Source organism: Mesoplodon mirus (genome assembly GCF_964341445.2).
Source record: "Mesoplodon mirus genome assembly, chromosome: 1".
Taxonomy (NCBI): domain Eukaryota; kingdom Metazoa; phylum Chordata; class Mammalia; order Artiodactyla; family Ziphiidae; genus Mesoplodon; species Mesoplodon mirus.
The window spans coordinates 71,388,960-71,411,070 of record NC_138976.1 but is presented as its reverse complement, the minus strand read 5'-3'; the positions used below and the strand labels follow the sequence as shown (position 1 = coordinate 71,411,070).

General features: G+C 36.5%; 1 protein-coding gene across 4 annotated transcripts in view; it reads left to right on the top strand.

Annotated features, from left to right (window-relative positions):
- The window catches only part of JAK2 (Janus kinase 2), a 252,887-nt gene that overhangs the window by 184,514 nt on the left and 46,262 nt on the right, over positions 1–22,111 (top strand). For all 4 annotated transcript variants that reach the window (XM_082605232.1, XM_082605231.1, XM_082605229.1 and 1 more), the window contains 2 exons: positions 8,910–9,027; positions 19,721–19,866. In XM_082605232.1, the coding sequence (XP_082461358.1) occupies positions 8,910–9,027; positions 19,721–19,866 (264 nt within the window). The remainder of the gene's footprint in view (positions 1–8,909; positions 9,028–19,720; positions 19,867–22,111) is intronic.

Sequence of the window (22,111 nt, the reverse complement as noted above, 5' to 3'; positions counted from 1 at the left end):
TTTGGACCCACCTCCTAGAGAAATGGAAATAAAAACAAAGATAAACACATGGGACCTAATGAAACTTAAAAGCTTTTGCACAGCAAAGGAAACCATAAACAAGACCAAAAGACAACCCTCAGAATGGGAGAAAATATTTGCAAATGAAGCAACTGACAAAGCATTAATCTCCAAAATTTATAAACAGCTCATGCAGCTCAATAGCAAAAAAACAAACAACCCAATCCAAAAATGGGCAGAAGACTTAAATAGGCATTTCTCCAAAGAAGATATACAGACTGGCAACAAACACATGAAAGAATGCTCAACATCATTAATCATTAGAGAAATGCAAATCAAAACTACAATGAGATATCATCTCATACCAGTCAGAATGGCCATCATCAAGAAATCTAGAAACAATAAATGGTGGCGAGGGTGTGGAGAAAAGGGAACACTCTTGCACTGCTGGTGGGAATGTGAATTGGTACAGCCACTATGGAGAACAGTATGGAGGTTCCTTAAAAAACTACAAATAGAACTACCATATGACCCAGCACTCCCACTACTAGGCATATACCCTGAGAAAACCATAATTCCAAAAGAGACATGTACCAAAATGTTCATTGCAGCTCTATTCACAATAGCCCGGAGCTGGAAACAACCTAAGTGTCCATCATCGGATGAATGGATAAAGAAGATGTGGCACATATATACAATGGAATATTACTCAGCCATAAAAAGAAACGAAACTGAGCTATTTGTAATGAGGTGGATAGACCTAGAGTCTGTCATACAGAGTGAAGTAAGTCAGAAAGAGAAAGACAAATACCGTATGCTAACACATATATACGGAATTAAAAAAAAAAAAATGTCATGAAGGACCTAGGGGTAAAACGGGAATAAAGACACAGACCTACTTGAGAATGGACTTGTGGATATGGGGAGGGGGAAGGGTAAGCTGTGACAAAGTGAAAGAGCGGCATGGACATATATACACTACCAAACGTAAGGTAGATAGATAGTGGCAAGCAGCCGCAGAGCAAAGGGAGATCAGCTCGGTGCTTTGTGACCGCCTGGAGGGGTGGGATGGGGAGGGTGGGAGGGAGGGAGATGCATGAGGGAAGGGATGTGGGAACAGATGTATATGTATGACTGATTCACTTTGTTATAAAGCAGAAACTAATAAAAAGAAAAAAAAGAATAAATAAACAAAAAGACCTTATTAACCCTTATTTAAAAAATAAATAAATAAAATAAAATAAAATCAGGAACAAGATGTATAGAAAACAAAGATGGCTGTGATCACTGCTTATATATAGGATTTTAGTGGAGTTCCTAAACAGTATAGTAAGACAGGAAAAATAAATAAAATATTTCATAATTGAGAACAAAGAAGCAAAAAGTCATTATTTAGGGATGATATGATTGTGAACGTAGAAAATATGAACAAATCTACAGGCATCTATAATAATCATTCAGCAGAAGGCTAGATTTATGTGATCAGTATGTTAAAAAATTAACTATTTCCATACACCACAAACAAACAGAAAGAGGTCACTTAAAATAATGACTAATAACAACAAAAAACATAAGGTACCTAGGATTAAATCTATTCAAAGTTATGTAAGACTTACGCAGATTTTAAGACTTTTCAGTTTGTGTTATTTAAAGAAGCAGGGTAATATGCATATGTTTCACAAAATATCAGTATCTTATTAAGAATATTTTCTTCATCACTTTCTATAATTACTATCTGCAATCAGCAAGTAGTATATCTTTTTTTTTAATGTTTGTAGAGCAGTGATCTGCAGTCTTTTTCTGTAAGAAGCCAGATAGTAAATGTTTTAGGCATTGAAGGCCATACTGTCTCTGTTGTAGTTATTCAACTCTATTATTATAGTGTGAAAGCAACCATAGACAGTAAGTAAATGAATGGCCATGACTGTGTTCCAGTAAAACTTTATAAAAATTGGTAGTGGACCAGATTGGGCCTGTGAGCCATAGTTTGCTGACCTCTTCTCAAGAATGAAAAAATATGTCCCTTTATCAAATTCATGACTTTCTCATATTTTTAAACTAAGGGGGCACATATCCATTGCTACCTATAATCAGAAGTTCCAAGGATAGTCTAACCAGAAACTACCCAAAAGGAGATTTTATATAATTAAAAAAAATTCCACCTACCTTTTGTTCAGAGGCTATTCTTCATTTGCTTTATTACATATTTATGGGTTATTTCAAAATCAGCATAAAAGAGCAACAATTATAAAACTGTTGGAGGGCTTATACTGTATAAAGATGTAACTTTTATGACAAATATAGAATAAAGGGAATGGAACAGAGTTTCTGTATTTTATTGAAATTAAGTTGATATGAATAAGAACTAGATTGTTTAAGTTAAAATGTCTGTTGTGGGGCCTCCCTGGTGGCGCAGTGGTTGAGAGTCCGCCTGCCGATGCAGGGGATACGGGTTCGTGCCCTGGTCTGGGAGGATCCCATATGCCGCGGAGCGGCTGGGCCCGTGAGCCATGGCCGCTGGGCCTGCGCATCCGGAGCCTGTGCTCCGCAACGGGAGAGGCCACAACAGTGAGAGGCCCGCATACCGCAAAAAGAAAAAAAAAAAAAAAAAAAAAAAATGTCTGTTGTAATCCTCTGGGAGACTCCTGTGAAAATAACTCAAAAATATATAGTAAAAGATAAAACAAGACACTTAATGTATGTAATACACTGGAAAATATCTATAGCAATAATGGAGGAATATATGGACAAAAAATCAATAAAAAGCCTAATAGAAGCAAAATGACAGATATAATAAATACTTTATTAACAGTAATTGCCTTAAATGTAAACGAATTAAACACTCAGGTCAAAAGGCAGAGATTGGAGGACTGAATTTTAAAAAAACCTTAAATTACATGCTGTCTATAAGAGGCACACTTTGCATTCAAAAACACAAATAACTTGAAAGTAAAGGATTTAAAAAGATAAAACAGGCATTCAGTAACCAAAAGAGAGCTGGAGTAGCTGTATTAATATCAGACAAAATTGTCTTTAAGATATATATTGTTGCTAGAGACAGAGGAGGGACATTTTATAATTATCAAGGAGTTAATCTGTGAGGAAACATAATAACATTTGTTTAGAATTGTTATAAGTTGTATCCAACTACAGAGCTCCAAAATAAATGAAGCAGTAATGAAAGAATTAAAAGGAAAACTAGACAATTCAACAATAATAGTTGGAGACTTCAATACGTCACTTTCAGTAATGGACAGAACAACTAGACGGAAGATCAGCAAGGAAATAGAAGACTTGACCAACACTGTAAACCAGCTAGACATACATATATAGAACACTGCACCCAACCACAGCACAATACACATTCTTTTTAAGTGCATATGGAATATTCTCCAGGATAGATAATACGTTAGTCCACAAAATGAATCTCAATAAATTTACAAAGATTGAAGTCATACAAAGTATGTTCTCTGACCACAGTGGAATTAAATTAGGAATCATTAACAGAAGGAGATCTGGAAAATTCACAAATATATGGTAATTAACAACACACTTCTAAATAACTGAGGGGTCAAAGAAGAAATCACAAAGGAAAATGGAAAATACTTTGATATGACTGAAAATGAAAACGGATCATATCAAAACTTATGGTATGCAGCTAAAACAATGCTTAAACGAAATTCATAGCTATAAGTGCCTATATTAAAAAAGAAAAAAGTTCTGAAAGCCATTAATATTCCACTTTAACAAAATAGAAAAAGAAGAGTAAATTAAATTCAAATCAAGTTGAAGGAAGGAAATAATAAAGATCAGAGTAGAAATAAATGAAATAGAGAATAGGAAGACAACAGAGAAAATCAAGAAACCAAAAGTTGGTTCTTTGAAAAGATCAACAATATCAGTAAACCTTTAGCTAGACTGACCAAGATAAAAAGAGAGAAGCTTAAATTATTAAAATCAGGAATAAAAGAGGTAACATTACTGTGACCTTACAGAAATAAAAAGGATTATAAGGAACAACTGTATGCCAACAAACTACATAACCAAATGAAGTGGACAGATGTTTAGCAAGACACAAACTGTAGAACTGACAAAGCAAGAAGTAGAATGTCTGAATAGACCTTAACAAGTAAAGAAATGGAATTCAATTAGTAATTTTAAAAAACTTTCCTGGGCTTCCCTGGTGGCGCAGTGGTTGAGAGTCTGCCTGCCGATTCAGGGGATACAGGTTTGTGCCCCAGTCCGGGAGGATCCCACATGCTGCGGAGCGGCTGGGCCCGTGAGCCATGGCCGCTGAGCCTGCGTGTCCGGAGCCTGTGCTCCGCAGCGGGAGAGGCCACAACAGTGAGGGGCCCGCGTACCGCAAAAAAAAAAAAAAAAAAACTTTTCCACAAAGGAAAGCCCAGGCCCAAGTGGCTTTACTGGTAATTCTATTAAACTTTTAAGGAAGAGTTGATACTAGTTATTCACAAAAAGTGAAAAGGAGGAAACACTTTCTAATTCATTCTGTGAGTTCACCATTACCCTGATACCAAATCCAGACAGACATCTAAAAGAAAAGAAAGCTACAGACAAATATCCGTTATAAACATAGTTGTAAAAATCATCAAGAAAATACTAGCAAACAAAATTCAGCAATATATAAAAAGGATTAAATATTGACCAGGTGGAATTTACTCCAGGAAATACGAGGTTGCTTTAACATATGAAAATCAGTCAATCAATATAACGTACCATATTAGTAGAATAAAGAATCAAATCTTATCATCTTAATAGACACAGAGAAAAACATTTGACAAAATCCAACATTCTATCGTGATCAAAATATTAAACATAATAAGGATGGAAGGGAACTTAGTCTGATTAAGGGCATCTGTGAAAAACCCAAAGCTAACCTCATGCTTGATAGTGAAAGGCTGAATGTTTTCTTCCAAAGATCAGGAACAAGACACAAATATCTGCTCTCACCACTTCTGTTTAACACTGTACCATAGATTCTAGCCAGGGAAAGTAGGCAAGAGAAAGAAATACAGGGCATCTATATTGGAAAAGAAGTGGTAAAACTCTGTTCACAGATGATATGATCTAGTATATGAAAAATCCTAAGGAATTAAGAAACTATTAGAACTAATAAATGAGGTCAGCCCAGTTACAGGATAGAAATACAAAATCAGTTGTATTTCTGTATGCTAGCTATTACAGAACAACTGTGAAATTAAGAAAATTCCATTTACCATAGCATAAAAGAATACTTAGGTATAAACCTGACAAAAGAAGTGCACAATTTGTGCACTGAGAAATACAAAATATTATTGAAAGAAATTAGAGAAACACCTAAATAAATGGAAAAATAATATAGGAAGACTTAATATTGTTAAGATGACAATGTTCCCATAATTAATCTGTATATTCAATGCAATCTCCACTGAAATTCTAGCTATCTTTATTGCAGAAATTGACAGATTTGTCATAAAATTCATAAAAAATCAAAGGGACTTAGAATAGCCAAAACAGTCTTGAAGAAGAACAAAGTTAGAAGATTCACACTTACTTCAAAACTTCGTCCACAACCGTAGTAATCAAGACAGTGTGGTTCTGACTTAAGGTTAGATAATAGATTAATGGAATAAAATTGAAAGTCCAAAAATAATCTCTCATATTATGGTAACAGACTTTAGACAAGGGTGCCAAGACAATTCATGGGGAAAGAATAGTCTTTTCAGCAAATGGTGCCGGGACAACTGAATATCCACAAGTAAAGTAATGAATTTAGACAACTCACCCTGTTTACAAAAAGGTAACTTAAAATGGATCATAGACTTAAATCTAAGAGCTAAAACTATAAATTCGTAGGAGAAAACAGGATCATGTGTTTGTGTACTTAAATTAGGCAGTGATTTCAATATGGTACCAAAAGCCCAAGCAACAAAAGAAAAATAGGTTAATTGGGATTCATCAAAGTATATGTTTGTGCATCAAAGGATACTGACAGGAATGTGAAAAGACAACCCATAGAATGAAAGAAAATGTTCATAAATTATATATCTGACAGATGTCTTATATCCAGAATATATAAAGAACTCTTACAATTCAGTACAGTGACAACTAACACAACTAAAATAAGGGCAAAGTTTTGAATAGCCCTTTCTCTAAACAAAACATACAAATGATCAATAAGCATGTGAAAAGATACTCAACATCTTTATTCATTAGAGAAATGTAAATCAAAACTACAATGGGATATCATTTTACCCACTAGGATGGCAAGCATTAAAAAGATGGATGATAGGGCTTCCCTGGTGGCACAGTGGTTGAGAGTCCGCCTGCCAATGCGGGGGATGCGGGTTCGTGCCCCGGTCTCGGAGGATCCCACATGCCGCGGAGCGGCTGGGCCCGTGAGCTATGGCCGCTGAGCCTGCGTGTCCGGAGCCTGTGCTCCGCAACGGGAGAGGCCACAGCAGTGAGATGCCCGCGTACCGCAAAAAAAAAAAAAAAAAGGTGGACGATAACACATTGTTATAAATTTGTCAAATTAGGGACTTCCCTGGTGGTCCAGTGGTTAAGACTCCATGCTGCCAATGCAGGGGGCACAGGTTCGATCCCTGGTTGGGGAACTAAGATCCCATGTGCTGTGCGACGTGGCCAAAAGATTAAAAAAAAATTGTCAAATTACCTCTTATTAAGTGGAACATAGGGTGCCACATGGTGAGCCACATTTCAACAACAGACTACAAGAGGAATTGAAGGAGAAAAAAGTTTATTACTCACAGGTTCTTGAGGAAGTACCCGCATGCCTTAAGGGGTCACATGGAGAGGTCAAGGCACAGTGCAGATAGAGTCAGGACCTGGAGCACGTGCCTTTATTAGGGTTTAAGTGTAGAGTACCTTGGGGTTCCTGGACTAAGGCCAGACTGGTCAACTCAAAAGAGTTGGGTTTTGGTAAGCCACGTAGGGATCTTATTGAAGAGGTGCATAGGACTAGACACTGGGAGGCAGGGATGACTATTGATCACAGAGGCTGTTGGGGAAGTCGTATAAGGAACTTACATTTGCTTGTGACTCTGCAAGTTGTTCTCTAGGGCATGCGTTTGTGTGGGAGCTAATGTTAGTTTAAGGTCACTACAGGACTCTTGACGAAACAAAATGAATGCTGAGTCAGCAGCACCATAGATTAACTTAGCTAAACTCTCCACCCAAGTGTTGGCAAGGATGTGACCTATTGGGACACTCATACATTGTTGTTAGAAGTATAAAATAGCGCTGCTTTGAAAGACAGTTTGGCTACTCCTTTAAAAGATAAACATGGAATTATCATATGATTCAGCAGTGCCACCCTAGGTATATATGCAAGAGAAATGAAAACATACATTCACAGGAAAGAAAACTTGTGTATGATTATTCATAGCAACATTATTCACAATAGCAAAAAGATGGAAACAAACCAAATGTCCGTGAAGTCATGAATGGTTAAGCAAAATGTGGTATATCCGTACAATGGGAATTTAATTGGGCAATAAAAAGAAATGAAGTACTGATACTGCTATAAATGCGGATGATCCTTGAAAACATTATGCTAAGTGAAAGAAGGTAGAAAAAGCCACATATTATATGATTCCATTTATATAAAATATCCAGAATAGACAAATTTATAGAGGTAGACTAGTGGTAACTTAGGGCTGAGGAGTAGATATGGGTGGCTTGGGTAGGGAATTTCTTTTATGGGAGATAAAGATGTTCTAAAGTTAGGTTGTGGTGATGTTTGTACAGTGCTTTGAATATACTAAAAACATTGAATTGTATACTTTAAATGAGTGAACTTTATGTGAATTATATCTCAGTAGAGCTGTAAATAAAAAAAGCAATATAGAATTTGTTTGTTTCTCTGAAGGACAAGTTTGTAACCTCCATTTTTTTTAACTGAAATATAGTCGATTTACAATGTTGTGTTAGTTTCTTGTGTACAGTAAAATGATTCAGTTATACATATTTATATATATTCTTTTTCATATTCTTTTCCATTATAGCTTATTACAGGATATTGAATATCCCTGTGCTATATAGTAGGACCTTGTTTATCAATTCTGTATATAATAGTTTGCATCTGCTAACCCCAAACTCAAAATCCAACCCTCCCCCACTCCCCTTCCCCTTTGGCGACCACAAGTCTGTTCTCTCTGTCTGTGAGTCTGTTTCTGTTTCATAGATAAGTTCATTTGTGTCATATTTTAGATTCCACAGATAAGTGATATCATATGGTATTTGTCTTTCTCTTTCTGACTGGCTTCGCTTAATATGATAATCTCTAGGTCTGTCTGTGTAGCTGCAAATGGCATTATTTCATTCTTTTTTATGTAATCTCTGTTTCTGTAAAGAAGAAGCAATTATTTGTTTTCACACCAAATTAGCATTTTCAGATTCCTCTACTGATGTTCCTAGAATTACATTAAAAACTTTTTTTGAATTTTATTTTATTTTTTAATACAGCAGTTTCTTATTAATTATCTATTTTATACATATTAGTGTATATATGTCATTCCCAATCTCCCAATTCATCCCACCATTACCACCCCCCCGCTTTCCCCCCTGGTGTCCATACTAAAATTTTTTTTGTTAATGTTTCATTTCTACATTTCTCTATTTTCTATTATTTGCTTCTATGTTCTGTTCATGGAAGAAGGCAGAATATGGATTTTAAACTTATGTTTCTTGTATTTTCTGGCTGTATTATTACCATGGCTTTACCCATATTTCCTTTTGTCCTCACTTTGTATTTAACACTGTTAGTTGTGTTTTCTGATTATGGGATAATACCTTTTGGTAGATCGGAAGTGGTTATATATATACAGTGTGTTTATATTAGAACTGTCGGAGGCTGACTGATTTTTTTGATTGTTTTAATTTTCTCATAGATTTTACTTTCCTTACTGGTATTGTAATGGCAGCAACAGAACCTATAGGCATGGAATATCTCGAGGTGCTGAAGCTCCTCTTCTTGATGACTTTGTCATGTCTTACCTTTTTGCTCAGGTATGTATATCTGTTAAATGATAAATATCTGGCCATGTAAATGTATCTCTTAATCAGAAAAATATTCACATATGGGAAAATTGATGTTCTGTCTGCATAGCAGGTGCAGAGAGGTAACAAAATTGAGTCTTTTATCACTAATTTTTAATCCCATGGTTTATGGATAATAGAATCTATCTTATAAAGATTCCTAGAATTGCCCCTTTTGAATTTTCTTTTTATTTTAGTGCTTTAGATCATTTTAAGGATTTCACAAGTTTCGACTGAGTTTTACAACATGATTCATGTAGACCTAAGTGGCTGGAATATAGGACAGTGAAATTTCTTTAGAGAAAAATTTTTTAAAATTCCTAAACAATTTCAGACTTAATTAGTGGGTCGTGAAATGTGAAGAAAGTAAGTAATTGCATAAAAAGTGAACTATAGTAGTTTGTGTAGCCCCTCATAGGAAGGTGGCTGGTTGTTGATACTTAGTCTGAGAACTGTGTTCCAGTTGTTTATTAATATTGTTAAATTTTTGTGGTGTTTTTGAACATTTTTAAATGCTTTTATCTATTGCCTTGATTAGTGCTCTTGTGTAAAGATACACTCTTGATATCCCCAAGGTATCAGATCAAGAAGTTCTGAATCAGATCTGCTAATATCATGGGAAATAACCTCACAGATCCTCATAGCTCACATTTCTAACATGTGTAGTAGGGCTAGTTCAGTTTGTGAGCAACAAATTGAAAAATATTTCTCTTTTGCAATATGAGAGCAACCAACTTTTTTGTGTGTGAGGGGGTAAAATATACTTAATAAAATTTACTATTTTAACCATTTTTAAGTGGTCAAATCAGTGGCATTAATTCAGTACCTTCATATTGTTCTGCAGCCATTACCACCATCCATCTCCAGAACATTTTTCATCCTCCTAAATTGAAACTTTATACCCATTAAAAAATAACTCCTCATTTCCCTCTCCTCCTGACCCCTGGCAGCCACCTTTCTACTTTCTGTCTCTATGAATTTGCTTATTCCAGGTAGCTCATATAAGTGGAATTATACAGTATTTACTCTTTTGCGACTGGCTTATTTCTCTTACCATAATGTCTTCAGGATTCATCCATGTTGTAGCATGTGTCAGAATCTCCTTCCTTTTTAAGGCTGAATAATATTCTATTGTATGTACCACATTTTGTTTACCCATTCATCTCTTGTTGGATAGTTGGGTTGCTTCTACCTTTTGGCTCTTATGAATAATACTGCAATGAACATGGGTGTACAGATATCTCTCTGAGACCCTACTTTCAATTCTTTTGGATATCCAGAAGTGGGATTACTAGACGATATGGTAGTTCTATTTTTAATTTTTTTGAGGAACTGCCATACTGTTTCCATAGCAGCAGCACCGTTTTACATTATTACCAGCAGCACACAGCATTCCACATACTCACCAACACTTACTTTATGCTTTTTTGATGATGGCCATTCTGATAGGTGTGAAGTGGTATCTCGTTGTGGTTTTGATTTGCGTTTCCATAATGATTAGTGATTTAGCACATTTTTAAAATAAGCTTATTGGCCATTTTTATATTTTCTTTGGGGAAATTTCTGTTCAAGTCTTTTGCCCATATTTTAATCAGATTGTTTTTTTGTTGTCTAGTTCTGTGTGTTCTCTCTGTGTTCTGGTTATTAACGCCTTATCAGATACATGAGTTGCAAATATTTTCTCTCATTCCTTGAGTTGCCTTTTCACTGTTGATTGTGTCCTGTGATGCACGAACATTTTAAATTTTGATGTAATGCAGTTTATCTATTTTTTCTTTTGTTATCTATGCTTTTGGTGTCAAATCCAAGAAATCATTCCCAAATCCAGTATTATGAAGCTTTCCCCCTTTATTTTTTTATATTTTATGGTTTTAACTCTTATATATAGGTCTTTGATTCATTTTGAAATAATTTTTAAAAATTGAAGTATATTTGATTTACAATGTTGTGTTAATTTCTGCTGAACAGCAACGTGATTCATTTATACATATATAATATTTACATTCTTTTTTATATTCTTTTCAATTGTGGTTTATCACAGGATATTGAATATAGTTCCCTGTGCTGTACAGTAGGACCTTGTTATTTATCCATTCTATATATTCTAGTTTGCATCTCCTAACCCCAGACTCCCACTCCGTCCCTCCCTCACCCCCACTCCCCCTTGGCAAACACATGTTCTCTATGTGAGTCTGTTTCTGTTTCATAGATAAGTTCATTTGTGTCATATTTTAGATTCCACATATAAGTGATATCATATGGTATTTGTATTTCTCTTTTTGACTTCATTTTTTTTTTTTTTTTTTTTTTTTTTGCGGTACATGGGCCTCTCACTGTTGTGGCCTCTCCCATTGCGGAGCACAGGCTCCAGATGCGCAGGCCCAGCAGCCATGGCTCACAGGCCCAGCCTTTCCACGGCATGTGGGATCCTCTCGGACCGGGGCACGAACCCGTGTCCCCTGCATCGGCAGGTGGACTCTCAACCACTGCGCCACCAGGGAAGCCCCCGACTTCATTTTTTAAAAAAATTTTTATTGGAGTATATTGCTTTACAATGTTGTGTTAGTTTCTGCTGCCTAGCAAAATAAATCAGTTATACATATACATATATCCACTCTTTTTTAGATTCCCTTCCCATTTAGTTCACCACAGAGCACTGAGTAGAGTTCCCTGTGCTATATAGTAGGTTCTCATTAGTTATCTATTTTATATATAGTAGTATATATATGTCAATCCCAGTCTCCCAGTTCATCCCACCTCCAACCCCTTGGTAACCATAAGTTTGTTTCCTACATCTGTGACTCTATTTCTGCTTTGCAAATAAGCTCGTCTGTATCATTTTTCTAGATTGCACATATAAGTGGTGTTATACAATATTTGTCTTTCTCTTTCTGACTTACTTCACTCTGTATGACAATCTCCAGATCCATCCATGTCACTGCAAATGGCATTATTTTGTTCCTTTTTATGGCTGAGTAATATTTTGTTGTATATATGTACCACATCTTCTTTATCCATTCCTCTGTCAATGGACGTTTAGGTTGCTTCCATGTCCTGGCTATTGTAAATAGTGCTGCAGTGAACATCGGGGTGCATGCATCCTTTTGAATTATGGTTTTTTTCTGGATATGTGCCCAGGAGTGGGATTGCTGGCTCATATGGTAGCTCTGTTTTTAGTTTTTTAAGGAACCTCCATACTGTTCTCCATAGTGGCTGTACCAATTTACATTCCCACCAACAGTGTAGGAGGGTTCCCTTTTCTCCACACCCTCTCCAGCATTTATTGTTTGTAGATTTTTTTTTTTTTTTTTTTGCGGTACGCGGGCCTCTCACTGTTGTGGCCTCTCCCGTTGCGGAGCACAGGCTCCGGATGCGCAGGCTCAGCGGCCATGGCTCACGGGCCCAGCCGCTCCGCGGCATATGGGATCCTCCTGGACCGGGGCACGAACCCGTATCCCCTGCATCGGCAGGCGGACTCTCAACCACTGCGCCACCAGGGAGGCCCCTGTTTGTAGATTTTTTGATGATGGCCATTTTGACTGGTATGAGGTGATACCTCATTGTAGTTTTTTTTTTTAAGTAGAGGGAAGGTTTTTTTATGTATTTATATTTATTTTTGGCTGTGTTGGGTCTTCCTTTCATGCGAGGGCTTTCTCTAGTTGCGGCGAGTGGGGGCCGCTCTTCATCACGGTGTGCAGACCTTTCACTATCGTGGCCTCTCTTGTTGCAGGGCCCAGGCTCCAGACGCGCAGGCTCAGTAGTTGTGGCTCACAGGCCTAGTTGCTCCGCGGCATGTGGGATCTTCCCAGACCAGGGCTCGAACCCGTGTCCCCTGCATTGGCAGGCAGATTCTCAACCACTGCGCCACCAGCGAAGCCCCCCTCATTGTAGTTTTGATTTGCATTTCTCCAATAATTAATGTTGAGCATCTTTTCATGTGTTTTTTGGCCATCCGTTTGTCTTCTTTGGAGAAATATCTATTTAGATCTTCTGCCCATTTTTCAATTGGGTTGTTTGGTTTTTTTTTATATTGAGCTGCATGAGCTATTTGTATATTTTGGAGATTAATCCCTTGTTGGTTGCTTCGTTTGCAAATATTTTCTCCCATTCTGAGGGTTGTCTTTTCATTTGTTTATGGTTTTCTTTGCTGTGCATAAGATTTTAAGTTTAATTAGGTCCATTTGTTTATTTTTGTTTTTATTTTCATTACTCTAGGTGGTATGACTTACTTCACTCCTATGATAATCTCTAGATCCATCCATGTTTCTGCAAATGGCATTATTTCCTTCATTTTTATGGCTGAATAGTATTCCATTGTATATATGTACCACATCTTCTTTATCCATTCATCTGTTGATGGACATTTAGGTTGTTTACATGTCTTGGCTATTGTGAATAGAGCTGCTGTGAACATAGGGATACATGTATCTTTTTTTTTTTTTTTTTTTTTGCGGTACGCGGGCCTCTCACTGTTGTGGTCTCTCCCGTTGCGGAGCACAGGCTCCTGACGCGCAGGCTCAGTGGCCATGGCTCACGGGCCCAGCCGCTCTGCGGCATGTGGGATCTTCCCGGACCGGGGCACGAACCTGTGTCCCCTGCATCGGCAGGTGGACTCTCAACCACTGCGCCACCAGGGAAGCCCTGCCTGTATCTTTTTGAATTATAGTTTTTCCAGATATATGCCAGGACTGGGATTGCTGGATCATATGGCAACTCTGTTTTTAGTTTTGAGGTGCTTCCATACTGTTCTCCATAGTGGCTGCACCAACTTACATTCCCTCCAATAGTGTAGGAGGGTTCCCTTTTCTCCACATCCTCTCCAGCATTTGTTACTTGTAGACTTTTTAATGATAGCTATTCTGACAAGTGTGAGGTGGTATCTCATAGTTTCGATTTGCATTTCTCTCACAATTAATGATGTGGAGCATCTGTTCATGTGCCTGTTGGCCATCTGTATGTCTTCTTTGGAGAAATGTCTTTATATCTTCTGCCCATTTTTCAATTAGGTTATTTGTTTTGTTGTTATTGAATTGTATGAGCTATTTGTATATTTTGGAAATTAAGCCCTTGTTTGTCACATCATTTGCAGGTATTTTCTCCCATTCTGTAGGTTGTCTTTTCATTGTGTTATGGTTTCCTTTGCTATGTAAAAGCTTGTAAGTTTGGACTAGGTCCCAGTTGTTTGTTTTTGCTTTTATTTCTATTGCCTTGGTAAACTGACCATTGGTATGATTTATGTCAGAGAGTGTTTTGCCAGTGTTCTCTTCTAGGAGTTTTCTGGTATCATGTCTTATATTTAAGTCTTTAAGCCATTTTGAGTTTATTTGTATATACAGTGTGAGGGTGTCTTCTGATTTCATTGATTAACATGCAGCTGTCCAACTTTCCCAACACCACTTGCTGAAGAGACTTTTTTCCATTGTATATTCTTGTCTCCTTTGTTGAAGATTAATTGACTGTAGGTGTGTGGGTTTATTTCTGGGCTCTATATTCTGTTTCATTGATCCACATGTCTGTTTTTGTACCAGTACCATACTGTTTTGATTACTGTAGCTTTTAATATTGTCTGAAGTCTGGGAGGGTTATGCCTCCTGCTTTGCTCTTTTTCCTCAGGATTGCCCTGGCAATTCTGGGTCTTTTATGGTTTCATACAAATTTTAAGATTATTTGGGAATTCCCTGGTGGTCTAGTGGTTAGGACTTGGCACTTTCACTGCTGGGGCCCAGGTTCAATCCCTGGTCAGGAACTAAGAATCCTGCAGGCTGCATAGCACAGCCAAAACTAAAAAATAAAAATTAGGATTATTTGTTCTAGTTCTGTGAAAAATATCATGGGTAATTTGAAGGGATTGCCTTAAATCTGTAGATTTCTTTGGGTAGTATGGCCATTTTAATAATATTAATTCTTCCAATCCAAGAGCATGGGATATCTTTGTATTTCTTCGAATCATCTTCAGTTTCCTTTATTAATGTTTTATAGTTTTCAGCATATGTCTTTCACCTCCTTGATCAGCTTTATTCCTAATTATTTTATTTTTTGGATGTGGTTTTAAAAGGGATTGTTCTTTAATGTTCCTTTTCTGATATTTCATTTTTAGGGTAAAGAAATGCAACCGTTCTGTATGTTAATCTTTTATTCTGCTACCTTGCTGAATTCGTTTTATCAGTTCTAGTAGTTTTTGTGTGGAGTCTTTAGGGTTTTCTGCATCTAGTGTCATGTCATCTGCATATAATGACAATTTTATGTTTTGAGGTAATTTTTGTATGGTGTAAGGTAAGGCTCCATCTTCATTGTTTTGCATGTGGATATCCAGTTTTTTCAGCACCATTTGTTGAAAAGACTATCCTTTCTCTGTTGAATGGTCTTGTTGCTCTTGTCAAAAACCATTTGAAAACCAACTTTTTACAGCTTCCTTTGTTTCAGTAGTCATTAAGAAAAGAGAGAGGGCTTCCCTGGTGGTGCAGTGGTTGGGAGTCCGCCTGCTGATGCAGGGGACACGGGTTCATGCCCTGGTCCAGGAGGATCCCGCATGCCGTGGAGCGGCTGGGCCCGTGAGCCATGGCCGCTGAGCCTGTGCGTCCGGAGCCTGTGCTCTGCAATGGGAGAGGCCACGGCGGTGAGAGGCCCGCGTACCGCATAAAAAAAGAAAAAAAAGAAAAGAGACAGGCCTCTGAGAATAGTGTACTATGAAGTTATGACCTTATACTGCTTTTAGAATTATATTATTTCATCTATTCTGCAGATCTGGTTTATTTTGATGGAATGCTAGTTAAGTTCCATTAATAAGGCAAGTTTTCCTAAACTATTCATTGATCTACTTTATTAGTACCCTAATATTAGTACTATGACATCTCATACTTCTGATCTAGAAAAATTATGGGTGATTTCCAGTTTTGTCTTCCTAGGAGGGATTTTCTTATTTAGGATGGCAAAATAATTTCACAGTAGAATCCAAAATTGTGTCTAGACACTACCACATGCAATTTTCTATTACTTGATGTTTCTATTTCTCTAAATCCATGCCTAGAAAATAAATAAGGTAATAATTAACTTATTCTCAGATTGTATGATATCAGGTTAGACTTTATGCATATTATAGACTAAATATAGCAGATTTGATCAGTGATGTCACCAGATTGTAAGAAAACGTTGACATTATAAAATAACTGAAAAAATAGTTCAGCCACTAAAGTTTTTAAAGCACAGTATAAAAGACAGTATTGTAGAAAGATAGATTTGGAAGCAGTAAGCAAATAAAAGCCAAAAGTGAGATGGCTCTTTTTGGCCGTGTTGGGTCTTCATTGCTGCACATGGGCTTCCTCTAGTTGTGGTGAGCGGGGGCTACTCCTCATTGCAGTGCACGAGCTTCTCATTGCAGTGGCTTCTCTTGTTGTGGAGCATGGGCTCTAAGCATGTGGGCTTCAGTAGTTGTGGCTCACGGGCTTAGTTGCTCCGCGGCATGTGGGATATTCCCGGACCAGGGCTCGAACCCGTCCCCTGCATTGGCAGGCGTATTGTTAACCACTGAGCCACCAGGGAAGTCCCGAGATGGCCCTTTTAAATTCATTTTTCTACTGAAGATTGTCCTTATATCATCAAATTTTTCTACTCAGCCAATAAATATACTGTTGCCATGTGAGTAGCCTTTAATTAATTCCTGTATGTTCAGCCAAAAAGTGGATATTTACTTTATGTTCTTTCTTGGTTCATCTTTGATTCTGTGACTGTAACTGTTTTCTTATTTTTCTGGCTGAATGCAGATAAAATTTCTTGGTTCAAATGTTGTTTTCGGCTACCCAGATGAAAAACTACTTTTCTGCAGTTTTAATTAAAGAAAATTTTTATTGATACATACTGCAGGAAGTAGGAAGGCTGGTTTAAAATAATATGCTTTGGCATTTGGGACTGTATTTCATTTGTAACTTTTCTCTAATGGATATTTGGTTGATTATGTTGTTAGCACTGCTCTCACTAATTTTATCTTTGGGTCATGAGTACCATAGAATATCCTCATAAACAGAATTTATTATCCTCTGGTCCTACATAGTATATGAAACAAAAGCAAGCTATTAAAAATAATCTACCTTGTCATCGCTAATCTGTAGCTCTTTCTTAATCAGAATGACTTACTTGCATATTTTCAAATATGTGGTGAAATAAGTATTTGAAATTGAGCAAAAAGAAATCTAACTCCTTTTATGAATTAATTTTGTATTACAGACATTTAGGCCTTTGATTTGGTTAACACTGGTTATTTCATTGTTTGTGTCTTTTAAGTAATATATTTTCTTATACAAAAATGTTTCTAATTTGTTAATAGAAAGATAAATATATTAAAAAAAATTTTTTTATTGGAGTATAGTTGATTTACAATGTTGTGTTAGTTTCAGGTACAGCAAAGTGAATCAGTTATACATATACATATAGCCCCTCTTTTTGGATTATTCTCCCATATAGGCCATTACAGAGTATTAAGTAGAGTTCCCTGTGCTATACAGTAGGTCCTTATTAGTTATCTATTTTATATATAGTAGTGTGTATATGTCAATCCCAGTCTCCCATATTATCCCTCCCCCCCTTAGCCCCTGGTAACCGTAAGTTTGTTTCTACGTGTGTAACTCTATTTCTGTTTTTGTAGATAAGTTCATTTGTACCCTGTTTTTTATTTTTTTTTTTTTTTTTTTTTTTTTTTTTTTTTTTTTGCGGTATGCGGGCCTCTCACTGTTGTGGCCTCCCCCGTTGCGGAGCACAGGCTCCGGACGCGCAGGCCCAGCGGCCATGGCTCACGGGCCCAGCCGCTCCGCGGCATATGGGATCCTCCCAGACCGGGGCACGAACCCGTATCCCCTGCATCGGCAGGCGGACTCTCAACCACTGCGCCACCAGGGAGGCCCTGTACCCTGTTTTTTAGATGCCACCTGTAAGTGATATCATATTATATTAAACAAATATACTTTTAAATGCATATTTTTAGTAAAAATTTTTTTTTTTTTTTAATTCATGTAAAACTTTAATGAGATGTTTTCATAGCAAAGAAGGGAGATACCTATATAAAATATAGAAGATCCTTTATTTCTCTTATTTAGTTTAAACCTTGGTTGGTATTTCAGCCAATATTATGGCTTTTACCTTTCTTATAAAGAAAATTGCTATTATTTTTAGAATATTGGTGCTTTTAACCTTCTATCCCTTTCTTTCTCCCCATTACTTGTCCAGTATGATTTTATCCATGTCCTTAAATCATCCAGATCAAAATCTTGGAACTTCTCTTTTTCTCTTTTCTTCATTCTTTATATATAATTATGAAGTTGGCAGATTTTTCAGACTCTTTTTATTGTCTTCTGTTCTCTACATCAGATCCTTACTATCTCATATCTGAACCATTACTGCAGCCTCTTAAAGAGTCTCATTGAATACTTTAGTTTCTTAAAGCACTTCTGTCATTGCTACTTCTACCAATGAAACAGGCTTGATGCTTTAAAAAAAGATGCTTTAGAAACTGATGCTTTGGGAATTCCCTAGTTGCACAGTGGTTAAGAATTTGCCTGCCAATGCAAGGGACATGGGTTTGAGCCCTGGTCTGGGAAGATCCCACATGTCGTGGAGCAGCTAAGTCCATGCGCCACAACTACTGAGCCTGCGCTCTAGAGCCCGCGAGCCACAACTACTGAGCCCGTGAGCCACAACTACTGAGCCCGCAAGCCACAACTACTGAAGCCCGCACGCCTAGAGCCCATGCTCCGCAACAGGAGAAGCCACCGCAACGAGAAGCCTGCACACTGCAACGAAGAGTAGCCCCCGCGTGCAGCAACGAAGACCCAACACAGCCAAAAATAAATAAATATATTAAAAAAAAAAAAAGAAACGGATGCTTTTAAGAAAATGGTTCTGTGTTGCTTCTAGGATCAAGTCATTGAAGGGTAGCTGTAGTCTGACCCCAACTTACTTTTCCAGGTTTTAATTCACTCTGTTCCCTTACAGTTGTGTGCCCCAACCAAACTACTTCACATCTCTGAACATGCCTTGTGCTTTCTTTTTGTGTCATTTCTTCTATTTCCTCATCCTCTTTTGTGTTCATCAACAATTTCTTCATTTCAAAGAATACATGAAATTTAAAATTTTCTGTGAAACCTTCCCTAATTACTCCTACTGGATATAATCTCAATTTCTTTTATGTTCTTAAAGTATCTGTTCTGTGGTACTTACTATACAGTGTCTGTCATTATAATTTTTTGTTTACTTGTTTCACATCCCTGCTACATTTTAGTCTCCTTGGAGGCTGAGGCCACATGTTACTAAGGCCAAAACAATCCTTAGTATAATGCTTTGAGCATATTTGGAACTCAGTATATATTTAATTAATATCTATTTTAATTTAGGTAATTTTGATGTAGAAGTTATAATTAAAGATATAAGCAGTGAATAGATTGATGTCATATATATATTCTATAATTGGGAACCCAATTTAAATCAGTTTCAATTTGCAAAAGAACTTCTAAAATTTTATGGCAAAATGTTTCAAAATCAAGGGAGGAGTTTTTGTTCTTTTTAAATGCATATATTCTGGAAATTACGTTATAGGTTAAAATACAACAGTAGATTAAAATGTGATAGTGAAACTAATGAGATATTTTCCTCTAAATTTCTTTTCTTTTTACTTTAGTGGAGGCATGATTTTTTGCATGGATGGATAAAAGTACCTGTTACTCATGAAACACAGGAAGAATGTCTTGGGATGGCGGTGTTAGATATGATGAGAATAGCCAAAGAAAAGGATCAGACCCCCCTGGACATCTATAGCTCTGTCAGGTAATCTCCTTATGTAAATCCATATTCATAAATATGAACAGTTACAGTTTTTGTATAAGTTATTTGTGTTTTCCGTGTTTGCACATACTTTTTTTTGGTGTGGGTTGTTTTTGTTTTTATTGAATGATTCTTTAAATTCTATAGTGCTTTACAATTTTCAAAAGTTCCAAACACATGATTTCATATAATCCCATAATCATTTTTTTCCCTCTACCCCTATAGTATCCTCTCCTCCTTTCCCTCTCCCAACTGGTAACCACTAGTTTCTTCTCCATATCTGTGAGGTGCTTCTTTTTTGTTTCATTCACTAGTTTGTTGTATTTTTTAGATTCCACATATAAGTGAAACCATACAGTATTTGTCTTTCTCCGTCTGACTTATTTCACTTAGCATAATGCCCTCCAAGTCTGTCCGTGTTGCTGTAAATGGCAAAATTTCATTCTTTTTCATGGCTAAGTAGTTTTCCATTGTGTGTATGTATGTACGTATGTACGTATGTATACTACCACATCTTCTTTATTCATTGACCTGTTAATGGACACTTACGTTGCTTCCATACCTTGGCAATTGTAAATAATGCTGCTGTGAACATTGGGGTGCATGTATCTTTTTGAATTAGTGTTTTTGTTTCTTTGGGCTGTATACCCAGGAGTGGAATTGCTAGATCATATGGTAGTTTTAATTGTAATTTTTTGAGAAGCCTCCATACTGTTTTCCACAGTGGCAGCACCAATTTACATTCCTCCCTTGCCAACATTTGTTACGCATTTTTTTTTTGATGATAGCCATTCTGATGGGTGTGAAGTGATATCTCATTGTGGCTTCGATTTGCATTTCCTTGATGATTTGTGATACTGAGCATCTTTTCATGTGCCTGATGGCCATCTGCATTTCCTCTTTGGAAATATGTCTATTCAGTTCTTTTGCCCATTTTTTAATTGGGTTGTTTATTTTTTGATGTTGAGTTGTGTGAGCTGTTTATATATGTTGGATGTTAGTCTTTCATCAGTCATATCATTTGCAAATATTTTCTCCCATTCAGTAGGTTGTCTTTTCACTTTGTTGATGGTTTCCTGTGCTGTGCAAAAGCTTTTAAGTTTCATTAGGTCCCATTTGTTTATTTTTGCTTTTATTTCCTTTGCTTTAGGAGACAGATCCAAAAAAATATTGCTGCAATTTATGTCAGAGACTGTTCTGCCTACGTTTTCCTCTAGGAATTTTATAGTATACGGTCTTACATTTAGACCTTTAATCCATTTTAAGTTTATTTTTGTGTGTGGTGTTAGAGAATATTCTAATTTCATTCTTTTACATCTAGCTGTCCAGTTTCTCCAGCACCGCTTAGAACTGTCTTTTCTCCATTGTATAGTTTTGCCTCCTTTGTCATAGAATAATTGACCATAAGTGTGTGGGTTTATTTCTGGGCTCTCTATACTATTCCATTGATCTGTGTGTCTGTTTTTGTACCAGTGCTATACTGTTTTGATGACTGTAGCTTTGTAGGATAGTCTGAAGTCAGGTAGAGTGATTCCTCCAGCTGTTTTTCTTTCTAAAGAATGTTTTGGGGATTTGGGGTCTTTTGTGTCTCTATACAAATTTTAAAATTATTTATTCTAGTTCTGTGAAAAATGCCATTGGTATTTTGATAGGGATTGCATTGAATCTGTAGATTGCCTTGGGTAGTATAGTCATTTTAACAGTATTAATTCTTCGAATCCAAGAACATGGTATATCTTCATCTGTCTGTGTCATCTTCATTTTCTCTCATCAGTGTTTTATAGTTTTCTGAATACAAGTCTTTTACCTCCTTAGGTAACTTTACTCCTAGGTATTTTATTTTTTGATTTTATAATAATTAAATATTATATGAGTAATTTTTCTTCCTTATGTACTTTGTGAGATAAAAGAAATCATTATTTTTTCCTTTTTCTTTTTCCTGTTTTATTGAAATATAGTTGACATATAGCATTGTAACAATGTAAGATGTACAGCAAATTGACTTACATAATAATGAAATTATTATCACATTAGATTTGGTTAACATCCATCATCTCATATAGATCGAAAAAAAAGAGAAAGAAAAAAATCTTTTCCTTCTGATGAGAACTCTTAGGATCTACCTTCTTAACAGCTTTCAAATAATACCATACAGCAATGCTAACTGTAGTACATTACATTCTGAGTACTTATTTATTGTATAATTAAAAGAAATTACTGAAAGAGTTGGAGTACTACAGAAAATATC